The 24,250-nt window shown below is 46.8% G+C and overlaps 1 protein-coding gene across 1 annotated transcript in view; it reads left to right on the forward strand.

Annotated features, from left to right (window-relative positions):
• The window catches only part of CDON (cell adhesion associated, oncogene regulated), a 59,514-nt gene that overhangs the window by 11,678 nt on the left and 23,586 nt on the right, over positions 1 to 24,250 (forward strand). Inside the window, exons 2-9 of the mRNA XM_059488437.1 lie at positions 8,759 to 8,895; positions 10,906 to 11,178; positions 12,641 to 12,787; positions 13,072 to 13,215; positions 13,945 to 14,232; positions 15,065 to 15,334; positions 16,246 to 16,584; positions 21,322 to 21,614. Of these exons, the coding sequence (XP_059344420.1) occupies positions 8,820 to 8,895; positions 10,906 to 11,178; positions 12,641 to 12,787; positions 13,072 to 13,215; positions 13,945 to 14,232; positions 15,065 to 15,334; positions 16,246 to 16,584; positions 21,322 to 21,614 (1,830 nt within the window). The 5' untranslated portion in view covers positions 8,759 to 8,819. The remainder of the gene's footprint in view (positions 1 to 8,758; positions 8,896 to 10,905; positions 11,179 to 12,640; positions 12,788 to 13,071; positions 13,216 to 13,944; positions 14,233 to 15,064; positions 15,335 to 16,245; positions 16,585 to 21,321; positions 21,615 to 24,250) is intronic.

Raw genomic sequence — 24,250 nt, forward strand, 5'->3', positions numbered from 1 at the left:
TTCAAGTACTAAGTTCCTGTTCTTGGATGTCCATTCCCAGCCCCTCCTTTGGGCTGGTGCTCCAGGACTGCATGGGGAGCTGAAACTGCTCCCTCATCCAGGTGAAAACTGAACCTCATTTTTCCTCTGGCTGAGTTTTCAGCTGGATCTGCCAGCAGATCTGACTCACTTGCTGGCCGCAGGATCCCTGCTGCAGATAGGGGAGTGCAAGCCAGGTCCTGAAGGAAGGTGTTGCTGCCCTCCTCGGCAGCGGCCCATCTTTAAATTGGCTGAAAAACGGGTTGCGAAATCTCATTCTTGCTAAAAACCAGAGCTGGAGAAGGAAAGCAGGCGCCTCTCTCCGAGGCTGAGGCCAGCCTGAGGAAGGAGGGCAGGGGTCTTGGCCCAAGGACCCTTGCAGGGACATGACTGAAGGCAGCAGAGCTGGCACAGGTGTCCCTTCAGTGGAATGGCACAGGTGTTGAGCTAAATGTGGGGAAGAAAATGGAAATATGAGGCAAAGTAGTGCCGAAGCAGGAGAGATAAAGATGGGGGGGGGGGGGGGGGGCTCGAAGAGCGAAGGGTGAGAATTTTGTATGTATTTGGCCTAGTGTGATAGAACTGTTAAGCTAATGATACCCTTAGCTCCCTTGGGGGCTGAAAGCCCTGATTTAGGCATTTAAGCATAATTGCAGCCCAGCAGAACTATGTATCAGGCTAATGCTCTGTTCTCTGGCTTCCCCGAGGCCAGAGGAGGCAGGAGCCATTCCCACTTCATTAGTGTGGCAGCAGGGGGACTGTCTCAGCTCCTTTGCTGAAGTTAATAATAAAATTAAACTAATTGTTATGCCTGTTTGTGGAGTGGAAAGTGTGGCTTCTGGGATGATTTATTTATTTTTCTCCTGATGCCTGTCTCGCTGTGACCGGTGTAGGAATGGCAGGATGGGAGCCCCAGCTCTCCCCCCTGGGAGCACAGATGTGTCTCGGGAGCAGAGTCGTGACTCGGGAGTGTTTTCAGCTCTGTGTGCTGAGGCACAGTACACAAACTGTTAAATTTCCTTCCCTCAGCTCCCAGATCCATTCCTCCAGTCCATGCCAAAGCATGCGTTCTTCTATCAAGACCATATGTACGCCAGGACCAAGGTTCTAAAGTCAAGGTGTTTTTGAAATATTGGAGTGCAAATTAAGGATCAGAGTAATCTTAACTGTCTTCTAAAAAAAAAAAAAAATCTCTATCAGCCTCACGTATAACTCAAAAGATTAATGGAAGGCTAAACTTTGATCCAAGTCCAACAGCTGATACCAACCATGAGACTTTCCAGGCCTGGAATCAAAATAGAAAAATCCAATAAAAAATGTCTCCTTCTGCATCTTTGAGGCACACAGCCCCTTGGCCATGGTTTGGGCTATTACTGCTATTTTTTCCTCAGTTTTGCTTAACCTCTTCTTGTTTCACTTTTGTCCTGTGCCACTGGACCTTACCTAGAGCAGTTTGAGTAAATTAATGACAATATTTAGGGTGTTTGATAGCTTGGTAGGAAACACATCTGCCTGATTATTGAGAAAGACCAGCAGGATGTGAGATCCCCTGTCCTCTCTGGGGCTCAGTCACTGTCTCGTTTGCTCAGCACTGTTTGTTTTTCCTGCCATCTGCCACCCGAGCAAACACTTGCTCTGTATTTTGAGAAAAATATCAACTTTCAGGTCTTTAAGGTCCCTTCCAATTCAAGCCATTCTGTGAACAGTGATGTGTCATTAGAAATTCCTGCACAATTGATAAGGGACTTTAGCCTCAGAGTTGTTCTTTGGATTCATCACCGATTCATGGGGGGTTAAATGGTGTGAAGCAAGAAAAAAGCTCATGCAAGGCTGCTTATAAAAATAAATGTTACCTAAAAAGAGGTAAAAATATCAATTGAATCCTTAGTGGGAATTGGCATAGGAAGCACTTGGATCTGGCTTAGCCCTGGGTATGGGCAGAAATGTGGAGGCATTACTGAAATCCAAGCTGAGGATTGCAAAGTTTGAGCAACTGTAATTTCTCTCCTTTATTCAGGAGATCCTTATCCTTCTGATAAGGATCTGGAGGGTGCACTTTCATTTGTTTAAAATGCAATAAATAAATATGAACAGAACATCAAAGGATGCTTTTTCTTGTAATTTTTTAGTGCCTCTCCCCTCAGTGTTTCTGTGAATCCCTGGGCGTCCGTTTCATTGTGTTCGACCCGTTTGTGTCTCTCATGCTTGGTTTATAGGGTTACTGTCAGCAAACTGATTTTTCTGGGGTTTTCCCTTTCACATGTTTTTTTTTTTTTTTGCATTAAGAAAATCCCAGGCGTATGGGACTGTTCGGCAGAGTTCTGTGTGTTTCCTAAAAGCACATGGAAAATCCTTTTGAAGAATGTAATTTTATTGCTTACACTCACAAAATCCTCTCTTTGGTGATGCCATAATTCCAACACAAATGCTTAATTACGGTATTTTTTTACAAAATCCCCGACCCTTCTGTAGCTGCCTGGCTCCTTATCTCAGGCACTCGGCTTCCTGTGATTTAGTAGCACACAAACTGCAGCTCCAGTGCTCGAGGTGGAGAGGGGTAAAACGGGAGCACTTGAATGTTTTCTGCCCAAGCTGTGATTACAGCCCGGCGTTTCCCGGCGCTCGAGCCTTCTCTTCGGAGTGTAATTAGGAACACATTGATTCTTATTGCAGCTGGCAGCTGCTCGCTATTGCCTTTTTCAGCTTCTGACCCCCATAGTCCCGCTGACCTTTCCTGGGGTTAGTCGTAGGCCCTTTTCATTGTGATGGGCTCGAAGTGGCTCATGTGGAGTTGATTATTTCCTTGCTTGTCTGGCCTTTTTGGTGCCATAACTCCAAGTCACTTCCATTTTTTTCCCCTGCTTTTGGCTGACCACAGTGAAAGGAAATGCTTTTGCTGGCGACAGGATCGGTTTGCACGCTTGACTGACTCGATTGAGACCCTGAAAGGGGGGGAGGGGGAGGGTAATGAACACTGTAGGTGCTGCATTTGCTTTTTAAAGGTTGATGTTAATGATTGAGTGGTCATTAGGCATTCATAAAAATGAGGCTTCGTTGCCTTTTGGCTCTCGGAGCCGCGCGGGTTGGCATTAGGGGCGCGTCTGTCGCATCCCGCGGGCCGCGGTGGCTTCGGGAGCGGCGCGGTGGGTGCGGAGCCTCCGCTGTCACCTGCGTGGTACAGCCCTGGAGCACTCCGCTGCCACCTGCATGGTACCGCTGGGCTGTCCCATCCCCGGAGCGCTCCGCTGTCACCTGTACAGCACCACTGGGCTGTCCTGGCCCCGTCACCTGCGCGGTACCGCCGGGCTGTCCCAGCCCCGGAGCGCTCCGCTGTCACCTGTGCAGCAGCACCGGGCTGTCCCATCCCCAGAGTGCTCCACTGTCACCTGCGCTGTCACCTGCGCGGTACCGCCGGGCTGTCCCATCTCTGGAGCGCTCCGCTGTCACCTGAGCTGTCACCTGCGCGGTACCGCCAGGATGTCCCAGCCCCGTCACCTGTACGGCACCACCGAGTGTCCCAGCCCCGTCACCTGTGCAGCATCACCTGGCTGTCCCAGCCCCGTCACCTGTGCAGCATCACCTGGCTATCCCAGCCCTGTCACCTTTGCGCCCCCCCGGGCTGTCCCGGCCCTGTCACCTTGTCACCTCTGCAGCCCCACCGGGCTGTCCCATCCCCATCACCTTTGTGGCACCACGGGGCTGTCCCAGCCCCATCACCTGTGCGGCACCACGGGGCTGTCCCATCCCTGTCACCTGTGCGGCACCACCGAGCTGTCCCGGCCCCGTCACCTTTGTGGCACCACGGGGCTGTCCCAGCCCTGTCACCTTTGCGCCCCCCCGGGCTGTCCCCGCCCCGCAGTGCCCGGGATAACCCGCGCAGGTTCCCCTCCGAAGCCGCGGGCAGGCTGCCGGTGGCTGCCGGTGGCTGCGGGGCTGGAGCCCGCTCCTCCCAGCCCCGAAAGCTAATGAAGTCTATGTGCCAGCTGTTACACTCATTTTGCCAGACCCCAGGAGGACAGCATGAAGACAGTCAGTGATCAAAGGCTCTGGAGATCACTGAGGAGCCGAGCGGCAGGAATGTCTGATTGCTTTCTCTTGGAATGCCACAGGCTTCAATACCTCCTTTTTTCTTTTTTTTTTCTTTTTTTTTTTTTTTTTTAAGGTGTCTTGGTGTGAGATTTAATGATCTAACTCAGCTTGCTCATGCTGAAGCCAGAGTATTTTACTTAATTTAAGGGGATTCATTTGCTCTAAATTTAGGTGGTTTGAAAACTTGTGGGGTTTGTTGTACTGATAACAAGTTAAAATGAAGTTTTTCTTGCTAATTCTAATAAATGACCTAGGGGGGAAAAATCCCAATTTGCTGAGCTTTGGGTGTTAAATCACATATGGCACTATAAAGTGAGGTGGGATAAATCAATTTTGAGTTGATGCTGTTTAGGAAAAATGGGAAATGTGTGTATCCAAAGCTGGTACACTGCAGAGGGCTGTCACAGTGCAGCTGGTGAGCAGAGCCGTCCCCGAGGCTCAGTCACTTTTTCCTTGGGCTTCTTAGCAAAGGCTGTCAGCTCCTGGAGGCAGAGTGGGCAACCTGAATAACTCCCTCTGTTCCCGAGCATGCTGTTTCCTTCCTCCTCCTCCTCCTTCTGCTCTACCCAACATTTATAGAACCTGGAACAGGTTTGGGTAGTGCAGAAACCCTTCCTCATTTAGCTGCTCCTCATGGAACAGCTCAGTGAAGGTTGGGAGAGTGTTGGAGCGGGCAGTGATGGAGCAGGAGTGCATCAACACATCGAGGTGGGGTGGTGGCTTTTGGGAAGGGAGGTCCTGGTGGTGTCCTGCCAGCTGGTCTGAGATGGCAGGAAGATGATTCAGGGAGCTGAACCAAAATGGGGATGAGATAATGCTCTTTTCATAGTGACTCTGCCCTCAGCTGCAAGGGTGGAGAGAAGTTCACGGTCCAGTAAATAAGTGGGGCAGGATCAGTGTTTGGAAGGACACAGGAGCTTGGCACCATGGGAATGCCTGGCAAACAGCATTTTGTCATCTTCTAGAGTGTGTGGAGGGCAAACTTGGGTAGGAGTGAGTTAATTTGGAGGTGAGGGCTAAGTTACAGTGCCAGACCAGGCCTGTGAGCTGTACATTGAGGACCACTGGTTTATGGAGAAGCAGCGACAAACACGAAGCTTTGGGAAGGGACAGGAGGGTCACTGCCAGGGCTGCAGAAATCCTGGCTGCTCTGCTGCCTGTGCCTCAGTAGGGTGCTTCGGTGAGCCCACAAGCTGCTCTCTGGTCCAGGGTGACCCGTGGCCATCCTGGTGAGGTCTCCAGGCCATGCCAGCTGTGTGCCAGGCTGTTGTGCCATTCTGGTGTTGGGGACAGCCCTGCTCCCGTGCTGGGAAACCACTGGTGAACTGTGCCCTCCCCTCTGTTTGCGGTTAGAGGTGATAGATTATTTTTCTGCCTGTGCATAGCATTCCAGAGGTTGTGGGGCTGAAACTGGGAGCTGCTGGACTCCTGTGCCCACAGCTCTGTGCTGAGGGGTTCCTTTCATAAAAGGACTTTTCTTCTTTGACAAACGAGGCACACAGCTAGAGTGTGTCATGTGCAGAAATGCTTCATCTTACTAATTATGTGCAGAAGTAGCAGGCACAGGTTTCTGGGTGCCCCTGTTTGTGCAGGATGCTTCCTGGGGCAGGCATCCATTGGAATGGTCGGGATGACCTCCCTGTGACACAGGTCTGTTATCTTCCTTGTTTCCCTTGATCCATGAGCAATAACATACTTCAGAGCTGACCAGGAGGTCAAGTGCTGCATGAAGATAACTGGAGGATGACTTTAGGTGAAGAGGTCTGGGTGGAAGTAGGAGAAATGTGGCCTTTGCCATGCTGTGTCTTTCTGCTGGGCTGGAGAAATGGCCAGTGAAAGTGAAATGTACATTTTCCTGATCCATGGAAACCATGTCTGTCTCTATTCAACCTTGAATATTATTTATATTAATAACTCCTCTTTTAGTTTAAAATGCTCAGACAGTGACACCTCTTACTAAACACTGACACCTCTTACTTCAAAATAATTCTGACTGTTTGATCCACAAGTGATGGAGGTACATCCTTCCAATCTAGGAACAGTGAAGAGTTGTTCTAAGCAGAGCTCATCTTGTAGTCTAGGACGCTAAAATGGAGTCACACCTAACAAAGATGCTCCTCTTTCAGATCCCAAAAGGACCCCAGTGACTGGTGTTTGCTGTCAAAATGTCCCAAATTAGCTGTCAAAATAACCTGTCAGGGTTATTGAAAAGATAGCAAAGGGGAAGAGTCATGTTTTTCCATCCCTAGGGCTTTTTTAATACAATATTAGAGGCAGAGTTTCTCCCTGGCATTTCTAAAGACCAAAAGCTATGAGCTGTGGTCTTGCCCTCTTCTCTGTTTTTAACAAGGGGCTTCTGTAGTGTCACCATCTGCAGAAGAAAAAGAAAGAAGCATTTTTAGGTTATGTTGTGTTGCTGGATCTTATCTTCCCCTGTGTTCCCAGATCTACCAGTGAGCAAGATGTTTCTGCCATCCCTTCAGACACAGAAGTTGAGAAGCTTCATTCAGATGCCCAAGTGTTGTTGCTGAACAATCCTACTCCAGTTAAAGACAATATTTTTCCTTTATTTCCCCCAGTCAGAGAACTTTGGTCTTTGTGGCTCGCTCTGTGTACTCAGTGCTTTGCAGTTGATCTTACCACTCCACAAGCCTGCAAAAGCCAAACTGGTAGGTCAAAAGAGGAGTAGCTGTTGACACTGGCAGCGAGGAACATGTAAGGAGAAAGATAAACAGAGGGAAATCAGAGCCTGGATAAAGTAGATCTCCAAAGATAAAGTTTAGTTAAAGATAATGAGCTGGCCTTGTTTAAAAAGACAGCTGCAAAATAACCCAGTAGCTCCATGTGCTGGGGTTAAAGTTGACCCAGAATATACGTTTCATTGCTTTTGATAAATAAATAGTGGAGGGAAGATTTGGCAAAAAGCAACATTGCCCCCAGCCCTCTTCAGCAAAGTGTTTGATGTTAACAAGTTCTCTGGGTGTTTACTTTGTCCTCTGCGTGCACTGGTGGAGCGGCGCTCCTGCCCTTGAACCGAGGGAGAATTCAAATAAACCAACCCCTTCGGCACAGCTGGGCTCTTCTGCCATCTGTGGCTTCCCAGAACAGCCCCAGCTCGCCTTGGGAACCAGCCTGGGCCACGGGATCGCTGAGTCTTCCCAACAGCTGAAATAAATTTGGCGGATCAGATAAAACTGCCCAGAAATGGGAGCAGAACTCGACAGCACTTCTTGCTGCCCTCTCAAGCTGTCAGTGTAACCCAGAGTGCAGTTTGTGGGCAAACAACTCCATAAAATCCAGAGTGATTATTTAATTATGATTGGAGGCTTTTCCTGATGCTTCACTTGCATATATACTTTACAGTGATGCTGTGATGATAAAATATGGTTATTTTTAAATAAACCACAGGAATAATTTTGCTGTTGATATCTGGATCCAGCTTGGAAAGCAATTGGCTCTATGAACACTCAATAAACTGGGACTTATTCCTACCAAGCATGTGTATTGCTGCACTTGTTTCTGTGCTGAGTAAAACAGTAAAACTCCCAGTTATTGTGTGTGTGTTGGATACATGTTTATATACACAGCTGATAGATGAGATGTTTAAAGTCTATGTTGAGTGTTATCAGCAGTGGAATTGTATGGCTGGGCTGATAAATGAAGTAACTGTGCTAAATGAGCTCAGATCTTATCCATCATGGCATTACATAAGGCCGATTGGACATTTACATGAATGACAGCTGTGGATTTATTGTTTTCTTGGAGAAACCAGTGTTTGAGACTCAGAGTGTCAGAAACCCCATTCCTGAGACTCACCTCGGGCAAGTTCTGTTGCTGGTTCCATGATTTAGTTTTTATCTTGCTGTTTTAACAATTTATTGTAGAGTGATTTAGGTTGGAAATGACCTCTGGGATCATACTTAGTTTGTGTTTTGCTGGTTTAATGATGTATTTTTTATTTTTGATGATGAAAGTGAGATCTCACATGGCTGAGTGGCTGAGTGTGATATGGCCAAGGAAAGGACTGCCCTCTCTAGAAGGAGCCGTGGAGATAAAAGTGGATATAATGCATGCCACAAAAGGATATAGGAGAAAGCACCATTTTTTGTGGGAACATAAATGAGAATGAGACTAATATTGGTGCTTTTTCATTGCTATGGTTTGCCTGTAAAGCCCAGCAGAAGCAGCCAGCAGATTACAGGTTTCAGTGAGCAGGTTTAGAGCAATTGAGAGCGGTAACAGCATCGCAGCAGTAGATTCATAGAAACTTGTAAAACAAGTGCAGCCTGATGATAGATGGTCAAATGATTATTGTTTGCAAACAATATTATCTCCAATAGATAAGCTGTTTACTTTGGACTCCAGCTCCTCTGGGTGGAACGGAGTCTAATTTATCAAGGCAGAGTGGTTCAATGCGGATGCCTCATGCCCCAGCTGTGGAAAAACTCTTACATTAAGAATAGTACTTGGAACCACAGTGAAGTTCAGCTCTAACTCACTTTTACAGATGGTTTCTATATTGCAAAGATTAGCTGTTTCCTGGTTGTACTTTTTTTTTTTTTTTCCTTTAAACCCCAAACACTTTGTTGTAAGAGAGTTAAAAGACAAACTCCTGAAGCTCACAGTAGACATGTGCCTGTTTGTTTTGTAGCTGTCTCCGTGCCTCGTCTTAGTCTGGAGCTTTGGGCTTTCAATTTGGATAATCTGGCGCTATGCATCCAGCCCCTGGGCGCTTCCAGGCACTGCTCCTCATCGCTGCCACCAGCCTTGTCACTGTCACCAGCACAGGTAAGGCCTCCCCCAAGCTGGGGACTTGGAGTTTTTGGGGTTGAGCTCCAACTTTGGAACAAACAACACTTGGGAGTGCATTTCAAAGTGGCCAACGTTACTGGATATTGTCAATAAGCTGCTTTAAGGAAGCATAGAGCACTGAAACACAGCCTTACACTCAATATGACTTTGCTGTGAAAACTTGGCTCAGGACAAGCACCAGAACATGGAAAACTCTGGGATACGTGGGCTTGCTCCTTGGGATCTCCATGGATTCAGCTGGACGCCGGTTCTGCTGCACGCAGTGCATCTTGTGTTCCCAGGGGTTGGGAGGGGTTTGGATTTTCAGGGGGAGAGGGGAATCAGCCCTTTGAAATCCGAAAGCTGATGCGTGGCTGCAGTTGGAACAGCTCTGGTGTTAAAAAAAAGAAGAGGCATGGTTTTAATTGACACATCTGCTCTGTGTAGTCAGCTTGTCTTAACGTAACCACACAAAAAAGAAGCTTTTACTACTTTTAGCACTTCATAGCCAATCGTTATGAGCAAATGGGATAAATTTTATTTTTCAAGCAGTCATAGGAGATAAATTCCAGCTGCAGGGTCACTGCTACCAATTTTGCCTTTTACGCGAAGTGCAGCGTTGGTGTCAGAAGTGAGGGCAGGGGCGAAGATGAAAGTAGCAGTATGATTTCATAATAATTGGTGGAAGGCAAACTGAAAGGTCAGTGCTTCCCTCTTATGCCTGGAAATTCAAACTGAACTAATAGGAAAAACAGTTTTCTAATTAAAAGCTAAAAATGGACATCTGGAGTCCTGCGAAATGCTTGGATACCATTTTTATGGATTTCATCTTTTTTTGTTAAGTGAAGCCACACTTTAATTTCCAGTTTTATTTTATGTTTATGCAGATAGTTTATGGTTCAGTTAAAAATGTGCAGTCTCTCATCTGAAACTCATAACCATAGCTGGGATGGACTGACTTGAGAAGAAAAGCATGAACCCAGGGCCCCACCTATAAGAAAACTGTCTCTGACTTGGATGTCATTTAATATCATCTTGACCCGTACTATCTGGAATTCCTTAAGATCCTTTACGAAATAGAAGTTGTTTTTCCCTGCCAATGTGTCTATTTTTAATTTAGTTTTTTCTCCTAATTTATATTACTAACCAATTAAATATTACTGGTGTTAATTGCCTTTTCTCTTGCTTCCTTCATGCAAAATCTTTAGTGGAGAATTCAATAGAAAACAAATGGAAATACTTCCCAATGTTTCATTGGCCAGGATAGGAAAAAATCTCTTCCAACAAGCTGGAATTTTCTTTTGGCAAATAAATGGATTCTCATAACCAAGTTCTGTGGAATTGAACCTTTTATTTATTAGCAGCTCTTCCTGTTTCTGTTCATCTTTACTCAGTAAAGATAATGGATGCCCAATTCATCATCCTTGTCCTGATGAAGTCCATGTATTTGGAATTAGCAAGAGCCTTTGCTGTTCGTCCAGCTTTTTTTTATCCGGCTATTTTTAATTAGTTCTGCAGACTCGGAGACGGTTCTGTGTAAATACCTGGCAGGCTCCTGCCATTTCTAGCATTTTACAAGTCACGTCCGGGCCTGCTTCATATGGGACAGATCAGCTACAGCTGTATGTTCCTGTGCTCCATCTCTTCAGGTGATGGCTGCTGTTTTCCTCTGGATAAATCCACTGGGATCGCAATTTTTGTGACACCAGTGCCTTGTGCACACTTGGGGACGTACCTCCCCCTTACTGCACCTACGTCCATTTAATTGTTGTTATCCCTTTGTGGCGTTTGAATCTTGATGTTTTCCCAGCGCTTTAGAGTGAGCAGGAATCTCTCCTGAGTTCCTCTTGCCAAGGAAAAGGCAACACTTGCTTGAGTATCACTCAGAGTTTAGAGTCCCTTTATATGGTGAGTCTTTCCTTCCAGTCAACACATTGTTAACCTGATCACCTGTGTCCATGCAAAATTCTGGTCTCTAACTCAATATATGCATATTTTTCCTTTTAGATCTAACTCCCCGTTTTATTTCTGAGCCCTCATCTACTGTCCAGAAGTCTGGTGAGCCCGTCCAGCTCCGCTGCTCTGCCGAGCCCTCCTCGGCTCACATTTCCTGGCTGTTCAATGGGGAGCCTCTGAAGAGCAGGGTGAGAGAGGTGGATATGCAGGCAGGATCTTTGACAATCGTGTCCCTGAGCCCAGAAACATGCGGGCGCTACCAGTGCGTGGCGAGCAGCGGCGTGGGCGCCGTGCTGAGCCGGCCAGCCACCGTGTCCATGGCCAGTAAGTTCATCTGCATTCCTGTTCTTTGCTCCCTGCCAGTCCTCAGCTGGCTTGTATGGCTTGTCCTTTGACTTTTAGATCAAAATGTTCTGGCACAATATGATGGATTGTACACTTCTTGCCTTTTTTTTAAATTACATCATCTGAGACCTGTCAGGTGATGCAGCCCTGGAGCAGATTCCTCAGAAAGCTTGTGGATACCCATCCTTGGAGGCTTTTAAAGCCTCAGCTACACCAAACCATAACTGATGGATTTAGTGTTGGTGTCAGCCTCACTTTGAGTTGAAGGATCTCAAGGGTCTCCTTCAGCAAACACAAATGTTATTCAATGAAATAATAATTCATTTCCATGAATTGGCCTGAAAAGACAAGATTCCCAAATGCTTCCCTTCACAAAGGATGTTGAAGGAGCAGCTGAGCTGCTACACCATTGTAGAAGTGTAAGAGTTGAGGAGAAATCTGTGGGAATTGTTGCCTGGGAAATAAGTGGGAGCTGCAGATTTTCATTTTATTTGATCAAACCAGTATTGATGTTCTTCAGGTGGGGACAGTCTTCTCACCTCTTAGGGACAGCTTCCCTTCTCTCAGTTGCACTGGTTCTTCTGATCAGTCTTTGCCTTGATGCTTGATCTGTAAATTGTGTGACCTCCAGGGATTTGGAAGAGGAAGGGCAGTATCTTCCACAGGGAAAGGACAGTGCAGTGCTGAGAATGGGAGTACAGTATTCCTGCCTGAGTGTGGTTTGTCTGCCTGGGATCTGTGGGCTGTCTGAATCAGGTCTTTGTCAAGCAGGGTTTGAGTGATTTCTCTGGAAGGGTACCTCATCTATGGAGCATGTCCAAAATCCCCTTGGGAGGAAAATCTCTTATAAGTGTTTTGGTAAAGTACTGACCCATGGCCAGTCCCTCTCAAGAGAGCTCCAAGGGTGGCCAACATAAGAAAACTTCACAGCCTCAAAGAAGTTTGAACATGGAGGGAGTAGAAGAGCAGCTTTCACACTTCCCTCCTGCCTTGGAGGTTTTGGCAGCACACAGGAAGGTGCTGGGAGCTCTCTGCCTGCCTCATTATCATCCCAGAAAGACAATTCCATATTTTTATGGACAGGTTTCCTGCTGTCAGTGTGAATTGTCTTCTGTAGTGCCTGCAGAGTGTGTGAGGAGTCCTGCAGCCTTTCCAGTGTCTCTGCTGGCTTTTCTGGGAGCAGTTGAGGGGGATATAGAAATTATTTTTTCTCCTCACTGTTCCCAGGTAAAAGCCTTTTGTAGTAAGGAAGTGGTTAAGGAGGGTTTATGGTGTTAGGGGCTGCAGGATAGACCAGGGCTGTTGATATGAATGTCCAAAAGCTGCAGCAGAGAAGATAATCAGCATGAAACCAACTGTATTGTGAACACAAACACTGAGCTTGTTGCCCTTCCCCTCTCCCACGCCGTGGCTGCTCTTACCCTGTTCCAATTCTCTCCAGGTTTAGGTGACTTTGATGCTTTGGGGACAGCTGTTGTTGAAGCAGAGGAGGGAGGCACAGCTCTCATCAGGTGCAAGGTGCCAGAAAGTCACCCCAAAGCACAGGTTCGCTTCCAAGTGCGGGGGAAGTGGCTGGAACAATCAACAGGTGAGGTGTTTTGTGCAATATAAGTATAACAAAAGTTTGCCTGGAGTTTTTAATTTGAATCTAAAGGAAAAAACTCTGGAAACTTGCAAAACTTCCTGTGCAAATTACTTTATCTAAACCTACCCTTATAAATGAGTCTCCTTTGCATGGGGATTTCTTTTTGATTCTGTATTTAGAATAAATAGCTATAGCTGACAAATTAATTTTAAAAATTGCAAAAAAGAAAGACATCTTTTGAAGCAAAACTAAATTTAATCCTCTTTTCACTTTCCCCTCTTGTTCAGACAACTACCTAATTCTTCCATCTGGAAACCTGCAAATTTTGAATGTATCTTTAGAAGACAAAGGATCCTACAGGTGTGCAGCATACAACCCAGTTACTCATGACCTCAGAGTAGAACTCACTTCACGGAAGCTCAGAGTCACACGTGAGTATTCAGTTCAGCTTTCCAGAATTAATACAGCTCAAACAGAACAAATAACATCCCTCTTTTAGCAAGGGCCTATCAGTACCTCCAACACCGTGGTATGCAAGATCTCTCCTGCATTCTTTGCACATTCAGTTCTTATTTTCCCTCACTGTGGAGGAGCACCATGACTGCTTTTCAAATCCCAGGCAGTCACCTTTGGAAAGGGAATACTGCTAATATTTCTGTCCCCAAATCTCTTTTGGAGCAGGACTTCTGGGAGACAGTGTTACAATCTTGTGCTCAGTCCCAACTGCAGTGTTTGAAAGACATGGAGGAGGACAGAGAATGGGGTGGGATTTAAAAACTTGGTTGGTTTCTCCTGCAAGGAAAAGCTGAGAGAATTGGGATAGTTCAGCCTGTAAAATAGAAGGTTTAGGGGTGACATAATTATGACCTTCCTAATTGTGACCTGAAGGGAGCTTACAAGAAAAATGGAGAGAGAGGGCCTGGAGTGACAAAACAGGGGGAATGGCACTGATGGAGAGTAGGTTTAGATTAGATATTGGACCCTGTGAGGGTGACAAGGCCCTGTGAGTCTCTCTGCCAAGAGAAACTGTGGCTGTCCCATCCCTGGAAGTGTTCAAGGCCAGGATGGACAGGGCTTGGAACAACCCAGTCTAATGGAAGGTGTCCAGAAGCCCAAGCCATTCTGTGATTCTATTCCACAATTCATCTCCTTTCCTGCAGGCCCTTCTTCAGGTGGCTCCCACATCCTTCACCCGCTGGCTGCCCAGAGCCTGGCAGTGCCCCAGCACAGCGCCCTGACCCTGGAGTGTGTGGTCAGCGGGGCAGCTGCAGCCCCCATCCGCTGGGTGAAGGACGGCCGGGACGCGCTGAGGACGGGCAGGTGGAGGCTGCTGCACTCCCACCTGGTCACCGACAGGCTGGAGCCATCCGATGCTGGGAATTACTCCTGCCTGGTGGGAGGTGACTCCGGAGCAGTGAAATATGTTAACTATTCGCTTACTGTACTTGGTAAGAATTAAAGATATTTTCACATCCAGGCAACAAACATACCCTTCGTATACCTGCTAGTTTTGGCATCTGCTTCCAAACAGCCTTGCATTCTTGCTCAGCCTTAAGCATATTAAAATAAAGAATACAGATCTCTTTATAATGACTGTATCCCATCATTTCTCCCAAGTTAAAATCCGTAATTATTTATCTCTTCAAGCCATTTGCAGTCTGAAATAATGAAATAGTGAAGGATAACAAACTCCAAGGAAAGAACTGATCCATTTATTTTCCTACAGAGTGCCAGTGTCAGTAATGTGCCAGGGACCAGATTTGCTTCTTTTGAGGTTCTATGTGAACAAAAACTGGTGAGGGAAGGTGATATGTTTGGATGAGAACATCAACAAAAGCAAAAGAAACATAATAATATATTTGGCCTCTTTTGTTTGGCTGCTAGTTATTCCTCACCTCCCCTTTCCATTGTAGCAGATTTTCCTAGTATTTGAGTTTTTCTGCATTTGTGACAGATTTTGTTTGGGTTTTAAAATGTGTGTGTTTGAGTTACTCAGAAAACAGGGTGTTGACGCACAACACACCTCTTCTTGGGGGATGTCACTAATTAATTGTTTTGAAAATAGAAGTCTTTTATTTACAAGATTACTGCAGACATGTGGCTGTTGAAATAAAAGGGAGAACCCATTCAAATAAGCCCATGTGTGGGAAAACCAGCTTCGAGCTGTGCAGCCTGTGGTACTTGTTCAGCCTTTGGATGTGATAAGCCTGTGTAATGTTTCACAGCAGTTTTTTCAGGACTTAGCCCAAGTCATTTATGCAGAATCGTTTCCCTTTGCAGAGCCTGCCTCACTCTCCAGAGGGCTGCAGGACCAGACCGTGGCTGCGGGGGCGAGCGTCCATTTGTGGTGCGAGGCCGGGGGCAGCCCCGCTCCCGCCCTCACCTGGCTCCACAACGCGGCTCCTCTCGGGCCCTCCCCGCGGCATCTCCTCGCAGGAAACCACCTGAGCATCTGCGGGGTCACCCTGGGGGATGCTGGCTTGTACCAGTGTGTGGGAAACAATGGGATTGGGTTTGTGCAGTCCACGGGGAGACTCCGGGTCCAGCCAGGTAGGAGCACTTGCAGCCCTCAAGAACTCACATTAAGCATTTATACTTTAAGCTTTATTCTGTTGTGGTACTTTTTTTCCTCTAGATTATGTATTAATTTGTTTCTGACCACTAATCTTACAAAGAAGGTGCTTTCAGCTGGACTTTAAGAGATGCAGGGATTTCTGGGGTAGTGTGGCTACTTGATACTTAAAACCTTGATTATCAGCTGCAATCAAATCAGCTTATGATTGGACTTGATGGGATTTATTCTTAAATGGAATCAGGATCCTGTTGTGCTGGGTGAGCTGGTACTCTTAGTAATATTGGCTGCTGAGTAGTTAAGCCTGTTCCATAATCAAGTTTACACAACAATCATCAGGTTTGGGGTTAATGCATGCTTCCCCTCTATCAGATTGGCAGGATCAGGTTCCAGCAGTGTTTTTGATCCCTTTTGTCTCTAAGATACCTTCTAATACCCAGAGAAGTTCATTTCTGCTGGCACAAGGATGCTGGCAAGACTGTTGTTGTCCCCATTGTCTCCCTGTCGTGCATAGCTGAAGCTTTGAATCTTCTCTGGACCATTTATGGTTGGTGTGAGCTGTTCAGAGCCTGGCTGAGCAGAGATTTCGTGGTCTCTGTGTGTGTGGAGTGGACTAAGCCAGTCTTGCCTGCGCTGTGTTCCTCACTGACAGTCAAGTCTTTGTCATTTAGAGAATTTAAAGCACAGTTTGAGTGTAGGTTTTTATCAGCCTTCTCTAAGGTGGAGTCTGTGCTGATCTCTTCAGTTTGGAAGGGAAGTCTAGAGAAGAAATAGTGGTTAAAATGGTTAGAAAGAGCCACATGTGATGTTTTAAATTGTATTGACGTGTTCTGTCATTAAGTGTCATATCCCTTAGCTGAATTCATGCTTTGGTTGTGTTTCCCCCCAGGCAAAGACTCCGTCCCCATCATCATCTCCTCCCCAGCCAACACCACCGTGGTGGCCGGTGGTGATGTGACCCTGTCCTGCAACGCCACGGGCCTGCCCGCTCCTGTGATCCGCTGGTACGACAGCAGAGGCCTCGAGATCAGCCCCCCCAGCCAGGGGCTCCCCCCTGGAGCACAGAGCCCTCCCCCAGCAGGGCCAGAGCCCCGGTGCCCCTCGGTGCCCCGGGCGGGCTGGGGCTCCCTGCGCCTGCGGAACGTCAGCGCTGAGCGCGCCGGGCGGCTGCGCTGCGAGGCCAGCAACGAGCACGGCTCTGCCCTGGCCACTGCCTTCCTCACTGTAGGTGAGTTACTGCCCCTGCCTTCCTCACTGTCAGTGAGTTACTGCCCCTGCCTTCCTCACTGTCAGTGAGTTACTGCCCCTGCCTTCCTCACTGTAGGTGAGTGACTGCCCCTGCCCTCCTCACTGTCGGTGAGTTACTGCCCCTGCCTTCCTCACTGTGAGTTACTGCCCCTGCCTTCCTCACTGTGGGTGAGTTACTGCCCCTGCCTTCCTCACTGTGAGTTACTGCCCCTGCCTTCCTCACTGTGAGTTACTGCCCCTGCCTTCCTCACTGTTGGTGAGTTACAGCCCCTGCCTTCCCTCTTGGCTCCCTGATTTGGGTGAGAAACGCCTCAGGATAAGAAATGAGTGGCAGGCAAGTGGGGTGGAGTCTCAGGGGAAGGAAGCAGAGGTGTTTTAGTTGTCTTCATGGAGCAGTTCCTCCATCCCACCTCAGGCAAAGGAGGAATGCGGTGTGCATTGCATGGGCTTAGCATCTTCTGTGTGAAAAAAACTATCTGAGGGTGTGTCAGACTAAGCCCTTTTCTGACTCAGAGATGGGGCAGCTGAGGGGATGAAAAGCCTTTCCTGCCTTAAAGCCAATCATCTAAAATTACCCCTCGTAGGTCCTAATACATCTTTCATAGTTCTATTTCTCTGTTTCTATTTCTCTGTTTCTCCAAAGTATCTAGTCTTTTCTACAAAACCATCCTTTAAAACTTGTTTCTATTTCCATTTCTCTCTCAGCAATATCTGTCCCATTCCATAGCATTTTTAAGTCAACATTTCTTGTCTCAGTGTTTACATACAGATACATACTATGTCAGTCTTCTGTCAGGTTTTGAGAATTTTCTACAAGTCCATTTCCCACAAGGGTGGTATTTTTTATTTACTTCTTTAAATTGCTACTAGGAAAAGACAGTACTTACATTAAAGCAAAATGGGAAAGAGCCTTTCCTCAGATTGGAATATTATATGACATTAATAACAGGTTTGAACTCTCCCAAGTTCCCTTCACAAGAACCCAGATTCAGATTTTTAGTTACATGAAGTTACTTAAGTTTCTCAGCTCTTTCAGCACCTTGCCTCAGTTAATTCAGTTGAATGCCAGGGAGATTTCAGGTTAGTGGGATTTAATATGTGGCCCCGTATTTAAAGTTCTTTGGTTAGAGTTTAAAACTCCTGTAAATAACATAAAAAGATGCTTAAATGTTCACTTAGGGGAAAAAAAGAAAGAAGAAACCTCAAGAAAGTGATCCCATCATGTAGTTTTATAAATCAGTTATTTTTGGACCTTGCTGAGTGGAAAAACGAAACTAAATATCATCCCAGAATTCAGCCTGTGTTAAAGAGAAAAATCCCAGTGCTTTGCCTCAGAATTTTATGGCAGTGAGTTCCATTTTAATGCTTTGTTTATTAACTTTTATCGGTTTCTAATATGTTGTACTGGCTGCTGATTATGGTGCAGAGGGTGGTTAAGGCATTTGGTTTTGATATAAAAGTCTCTGAGGACTTTCTGGGAGCTGTTAGGGGTTTAGAGCAGCTCCCAGCCATGCCAAAGACATGCTCAGACACTCAGCTGTTTAATGAAGAATTCCTGCCAGGTAACACTTCCGAAGCACCTGAATGACTTCAGCTGGGATTCCATTGCTTCAGCAGAAGGATCAGCTTAAACACCTCTCAGCTTCAATACCTGGTCCTGTAATTTGCCTTGTCCCAGCACACAGTAAGAGAGCCCATTTGGCTGAAAAATATATCTTTTTTTTTTAATTCTGCTGGATCTGTTCCAGGCTGTGATTCATTGCATGGTCTAACAGTGGGCAGGACAACTTCAGCTGCCATCATAGTGAGAAACCACCAAAATGTAAAATGATGCCTCAGGATCCTGTACCCACGGCCCTCCCTTTTTTGGGTCTTTTTTAGACAGTTGCAGGAGCTTCCCAGAGCTACTGAACACAAGGTTAAATCTCCAAAATAACTTCATCTAATGGAAATGAAGGAGAAAAATACACTGCAGGCAGTTTGAGTAGCAGGAGAGGGAGTGAAAAACAGAAGGAGCATTTAGTATACACAGGTGGGTGTTTCAGGGATAAACAGGCTGAATTGCTCCTACAGAAACCTTAGAGAAGCTCTGAGAAGTCCTAATGTGATTTGAAACACGTGCCAGGTGTGAGTGACCTCAGTGATGTGCTGTGTTCAGGTTTTCAGAGGGCTTCCCCAGCCTGTGCTGAGGTGTTTGGAGAGCTTGGAAAGAGGGAGGATCCTCTGGCTGTGAAAGGAGCAGGGAGGAAGTGCCTGGGAATGTGACCTGTTTGCACAGCAGAGATAAAACCCAGAGCTGCTGACTGTGCCCTGGTCAGGAGGGAGCAGGAGAACAAGCAAAGGTGCTGTGAAACACAGGAGGTGGGGAAAGGTTTCTGCAGGAGGAGAGGCTGGAAAAGTGAGAGCTCTTCCCCTTCAAAATGAGGCTGAAGGGGAGAAACAAAAGTGGGCAGTCCACTATTGGGTATTATGGAATGTGTGAGTTGGAGCCAGGCTGAGAGAGCTGGGATGGTTCATCCCAAGAGAAGGATCTGGGGAGATTCTAGACCCCCTTCCCATGCCTAAGAGAGCTGGAGAGGGTTTTTGTACAAGGGCCTGGAGTGACAGAAGGAGGGGGAATGGCTTCACACTGCCAGAGGGCAGGGTTAGATGGGATATTGGGAAGAAATTCCTCCCTGTGAGGGTGGTGAGGCCACAGAGCAGCTGTGGCTGCCCCATCCCTGGGAGTGTCCAAAGCCAGGTTGGACAGGGCTTGGAGCAGCTTGAGATAGTGGAAGGTGTCCCTGGCCATGGCAGGGGACCTCAATGGCCTTTAAGGTCCCTTCCAATCCAAATCATTCTAAGATTCTATGAATACAGTTCTTTTAATGCCCAAATTTGGGTCATTCAGTCCTTCTCCACTTGCTGGTGGGATCAGGATTTTGGGTGCATGCAGCCTTTGGCCTGACTCAGCTCAGTGCTGTTGGTGTTTCCAGTGGGATTGGGAAGCTGAGGAAGAAAAATCTCCATGGCTAAGGAGGAAGGGATGGCACTGAGAGCAACAGCCAAAAAAAGTTGCATAATGACACAGCAGCAGAGAGAAGGCTGATGTGCTGGGTTATATGGGTAGTAATTATACCAGAAAGTTTGCAGAAAGAGCTTTGATGTCAATTACTCAATGGGAATTGTTACCCGGGGCTTGTTTTCCAAAGCAAAAATACAACAAACCCAGCAGTTGTTGACGACTCCCCTCCTGCAGCAATAAACACAGCGCTGGCTGTGGGTCTGCTGTCACCAGCTGAAACCACAACTCATCCTCCACTCCAAGAGTCCATTCCCCAGTGCCAGCAGGCACCAAACCATGCCCACCCACATCCTCAGGGTCCACCACAGCGCTGAGGGCCTTCCACCTCCTCCCATTTGTTTCCAATATCACGCCCTTCCCGCTGCTCCACTGACAGCAGAGATACCCTTTCACTCAGGGATTGTTCTGGGAGTGTCTGGCATTTTAGGACCATCTGGGCTTTGGGGACATCCTCCCCACGTTGTTGCCTTCTTCCTGTCTCTGAATTTTGTGGCATTGCTAAATAAATGAGAAGAAACAAACAAGGAATGCTTGCCGAGAGCATGTCTTCAATTTGAAAAGAGAACTTTCCTTCCCAGCTTTTTAAAAAGTGGCCAAAAATAGCAGCCACACTTGCTGCTGGTATTTTAATGGAGGTTTGAAGGAATCTGAGTCAGTCAGGCTAACACTGCCTAGGCTTTACATTACCAAGGAATTTGTTTGTTTTGTAAACCAAGTTCCCTTCATTCCCTTCCCCTTCCAGACCCCGGCACGTAACATAAACCTACACAAATCTGAAAGGACGGACAGGGCTCCGAACATCTGGCTGTCCCACTGCTGCCGTGTGCAGCCTTGAGGAGCTGTGCTGCTTCCCAAACCTTCTTGCTTTAAGTACTGATGTTTTCTTGTCCTGGATTATCTCACATGTCCAACCTGCCACCATTTTCCTGCCTGGAATTCTGACGATCCCTGCATCAGCCAAACAGGGCTTTTTTTTTTTTTTGTCTTGTGGCCTCTTTTAGAGTACTGATACTATATAGATTTCTTTTTCATACCAGCAAAAGTAAATAGGACGGAGGAGGCTGGCGAAGGATTTCTTGAAAGGCGTTGGTATTAAATTGCATATAGATCTTCCTGTAAACTGAGTTTATTCTCAGCATAAATTTTCAAATGAAGTAGTTGAGTTGTACAGCTTTCAAAGCTTCTCTAAATTACAGCTAAAACCTCAGAAACTGGGGTAGGAGAATGTCCTCTTGTGTGCATGCCAGTGCAGGCCATGAAAAGTTCCTTGTACAACGACATACAAATTACTCGGTTTGTCTCACAAATTTAGCTATATACTTATTTATTTCTTTTCGCATGCATTGCCATGACTTAATTTAGTGGAGATACGGTCAAACTGTGCCTGTAGACCTTGAGTTTCAGGTTTTCTCTCTTTGCTACTGTGAAAAAAAACACCAAACCAAACAAAACAAACCGAACCCCACTGCTGTGCCCTGAAAAAACACCCAGGCCGCAGCTTGGCACTAGGCTCAGACCTGTGTGGGCACCTCTGGACCTGGCGTTCTGCAGCAGGGCTTGTTTGGAAATGTCACTCTGAAATGATTTAGCGTCCCCTCGGCACAGGGCGAACGTACGTCATGGTGGGGATGTAACCAGACCCTCCCTTTGCAGTTCCTTCAGCAGCTGGCACGAGAGCAGGAGAAACAGCTCCTCTGGAGCTTGCCCAGAGCGACGAGAGCGGCGGCGATTTTGGTGCAGAAATGGCATTTTCAAGCTCGCCTCCGACAAAATCTCCTGTGGACGCGGCCGCGATGGAGAAGGCGTCGAGCGCCGCGGCGCCGCCCGAGGCTCCCATCATCCTGAGCCCCCCACAGACGCCCAAGCCCGACTCCTACAGCCTGGTGTGGCGGCCAGGCCGCGCTGGGGGCCTGCCCATCAACGCCTACTTTGTCAAATACCGCAAGGTACCGTGCCCAGCCCTGCCCAGCCCCGTGCGGGGATGCCCCGCGGTGCTGTGGGTTTCATAAGGAACAGCAGGGCTGGTGGGTTGTGGTGGCTGATGGCTCAACCTGGACACTGCAATCTTCCCAGAGAGAGCTCCTGCAGGAGACAGCTTCTAGGGGTCTCAGGCAGTCCTTCAGCCACTGGGTAACCTCAGCAAGGGGCAGGCAGCTCAGCTCTTAGCAGGGATTTCACCTCTTAGCACTGATTTCACCTCTTAGCCGGGATTTCAGCTCTGAGTGATTTCACCTCTCAGCAGTGATTTCACCTCTTAGCACTGATTTCACCTCTTAGCAGTGATTTCACCTCTTAGCACTGATTTCACCTCTTAGCACTGATTTCACCTCTTAGCAGTGATTTCACCTCTTAGCAGTGATTTCAGCTCTCAGCAGTCATTTCAGCTCTTTGCAGTGATTTCAGCTCTGCCTTGCAAGGTGTCCCCAGGCCAGTACAGGGATAAAGAGACAGGAGCTCCGTGTAGCAGTTCCACAGAGTCCCTTTATTCCAGCAACCCTGTGAAGGAAGCCAGGGGTGACAGCTCCCTCCTGAACAGGGCAGAAGCAGGGGATTTTATGGGGAAAAGTAGGGTGGTACAAAAGGGGAAAAACCAATGAGTTATAAAGAATCTACATGGGATCCAAAGTGTGCTGGGAACTTGCCATGACCAAGGAGGGTTCCTCAGTCCAGGAGGGTTGAGATGATCTTGTCACAGCCCACTCAAGGGACATCTCTCTAAGGGAGAGGTTTGGTATGCTTATCTGTCTCCACATTGCTGTGAACCAGGACAGGCAGAACACAGTGTCTGAAGCACAATGTCACACACACAGCTGAAGCACAGTATTCCTGTGCTCACACAGCTTGTTTGAGGGATGGCTGACATTGTCACCAATACACTGCTCTGTCTAGTTTTAAAAGTGAGATTTATCCAAGCTTTTCTGTTCTTTACAGTGTTGTTATGGAGAATGGGGCTCCAGGACGTGTTGTGTGCAGAATCAGTGAGGTTAAAAATGCATTTAAATGTGAGCCAGCTTGAATCTGTGTGTGAGAGCAGAAGGGAAGCTGAGTTTTACCTTAGTGCATCACTGAGTTTGCTGCTCTGGGTCCCAAAAGGACTTAATTAAACTGAAGTTATCAAATACGAAAATGAACTGAAATTTGCAGGGCAGTACCTACTGTGGCATTAAAAATGGTGTGACAACACCAAGCTCTTTTCCTTAATATCACATGGTGGGATTCCTGGGGTCTCTTGTGCAGAGCCAGGAGTTGGACTCTGTGATCCTTGTGGGCCACTTTGAACTCAGGAGGTTCTATGATTCTAAAATCAGAACCAAGCAATGCCTGCGTCTGTTCTTCCCAGCAAACCAGTTTTCTGCATGGCAAAGCTGTTGGATTTATTTTTCATAAGCTGTTTAATCCTCTACATCCTGATCTTGTCTTAGCCTGGAGGGAATGCTTAGAGTTTTGACCTGTTGGTTCCTGAAAACCAAGTGCCAGAGTTTGTTGGTGATAATTTCTCATCAAAGGCAGTTGGTTCACATAAGCCCTGGAAGCTCTGAATGCTTTTTTGACCTTTTTGACGCTCTCCCTTCTCTCACACCAATCCTTTCCACATTAAATGTGCTCACTCATGCGTTTCTCAGCACTGAATTTATCCTGTTTTTAGGGTGGTGCTCTCTTTGTGTCATTAAATTATTTTATTGATTTCCCTCTTTTAATAGAGGAAAAAAATTTGGGGGAATAAAAGCCCTGGAGTGGCTGCTGTAGAAGAAAATAGTTGAACAAAGACCTCTGGCATAACCTTTGATAATCCACAGCATTTAGATCTGCCTCCAATGTTTTATTAAAGTCTTATATTGTTTAGTAGTTTATTTTTGATGGAATCTTTGTCTTTTCCTTTGGGATTTGGGGTAATGTTTTCCTGCAAAGGTCAAGCATTAAGAGACTACCCAGAAAGTCTTTCTTTTCTTTAATGGAGCTGATTTCACTGCTAAGTTAAAAAGTGTTTCTGTCTTTAAAAAAAAGAAACATGCATTGGTTAACCCAAATCTTTGATATCCTGCTGACTTTTTTGCCATCCTTAACTAAGACATACGTTTTATTGCCCATTTTAGCCAGTAAATATTTTTAAATGCTGAAGTTTAGGGGAAGCTGGGCAAGTACAGGGGGTATTGGGTCCAGCCCTTTAGTAGCACTCAGCTGAAGGCTGACTGAAGGCTTGGAAAGTAGTTTTAGCCACAAGTGAAAATGAAAAAAAAACAGTCAAAACCAACTCTGTGTATGTGCGTGGAGAGGGGAAATAAGTTTATCCAAGGAGTGTTATGGTGCTTATTCCAAGAGGAGAAAATGGGTGCAAAGCTGCTGATTTGTAGTAGAAGCACTTGGAGACAAACCATAGGTGAATGTAGGAGAACAGGAGGAGTTTTGGTGAGGGGCAGAGGTGCTTTGGGGCATGATTCAGGGTGTGAGCAGTCCCTAGTTCTGAGCATGCCATGCTGATGGTTTCTCCCTTGTGAGCAGCTGGAGACAAACCATAGGTAAATGTAGGAAAGCAGTTGTGGTGAGGAGCAGAGGTGCTTTGTTGCCTGTGTGTGGAGTGATG

The sequence above is a fragment of the Ammospiza nelsoni genome, chromosome 24 (assembly GCF_027579445.1).
Source record: "Ammospiza nelsoni isolate bAmmNel1 chromosome 24, bAmmNel1.pri, whole genome shotgun sequence".
Classification (NCBI taxonomy): Eukaryota; Metazoa; Chordata; class Aves; order Passeriformes; family Passerellidae; genus Ammospiza; species Ammospiza nelsoni.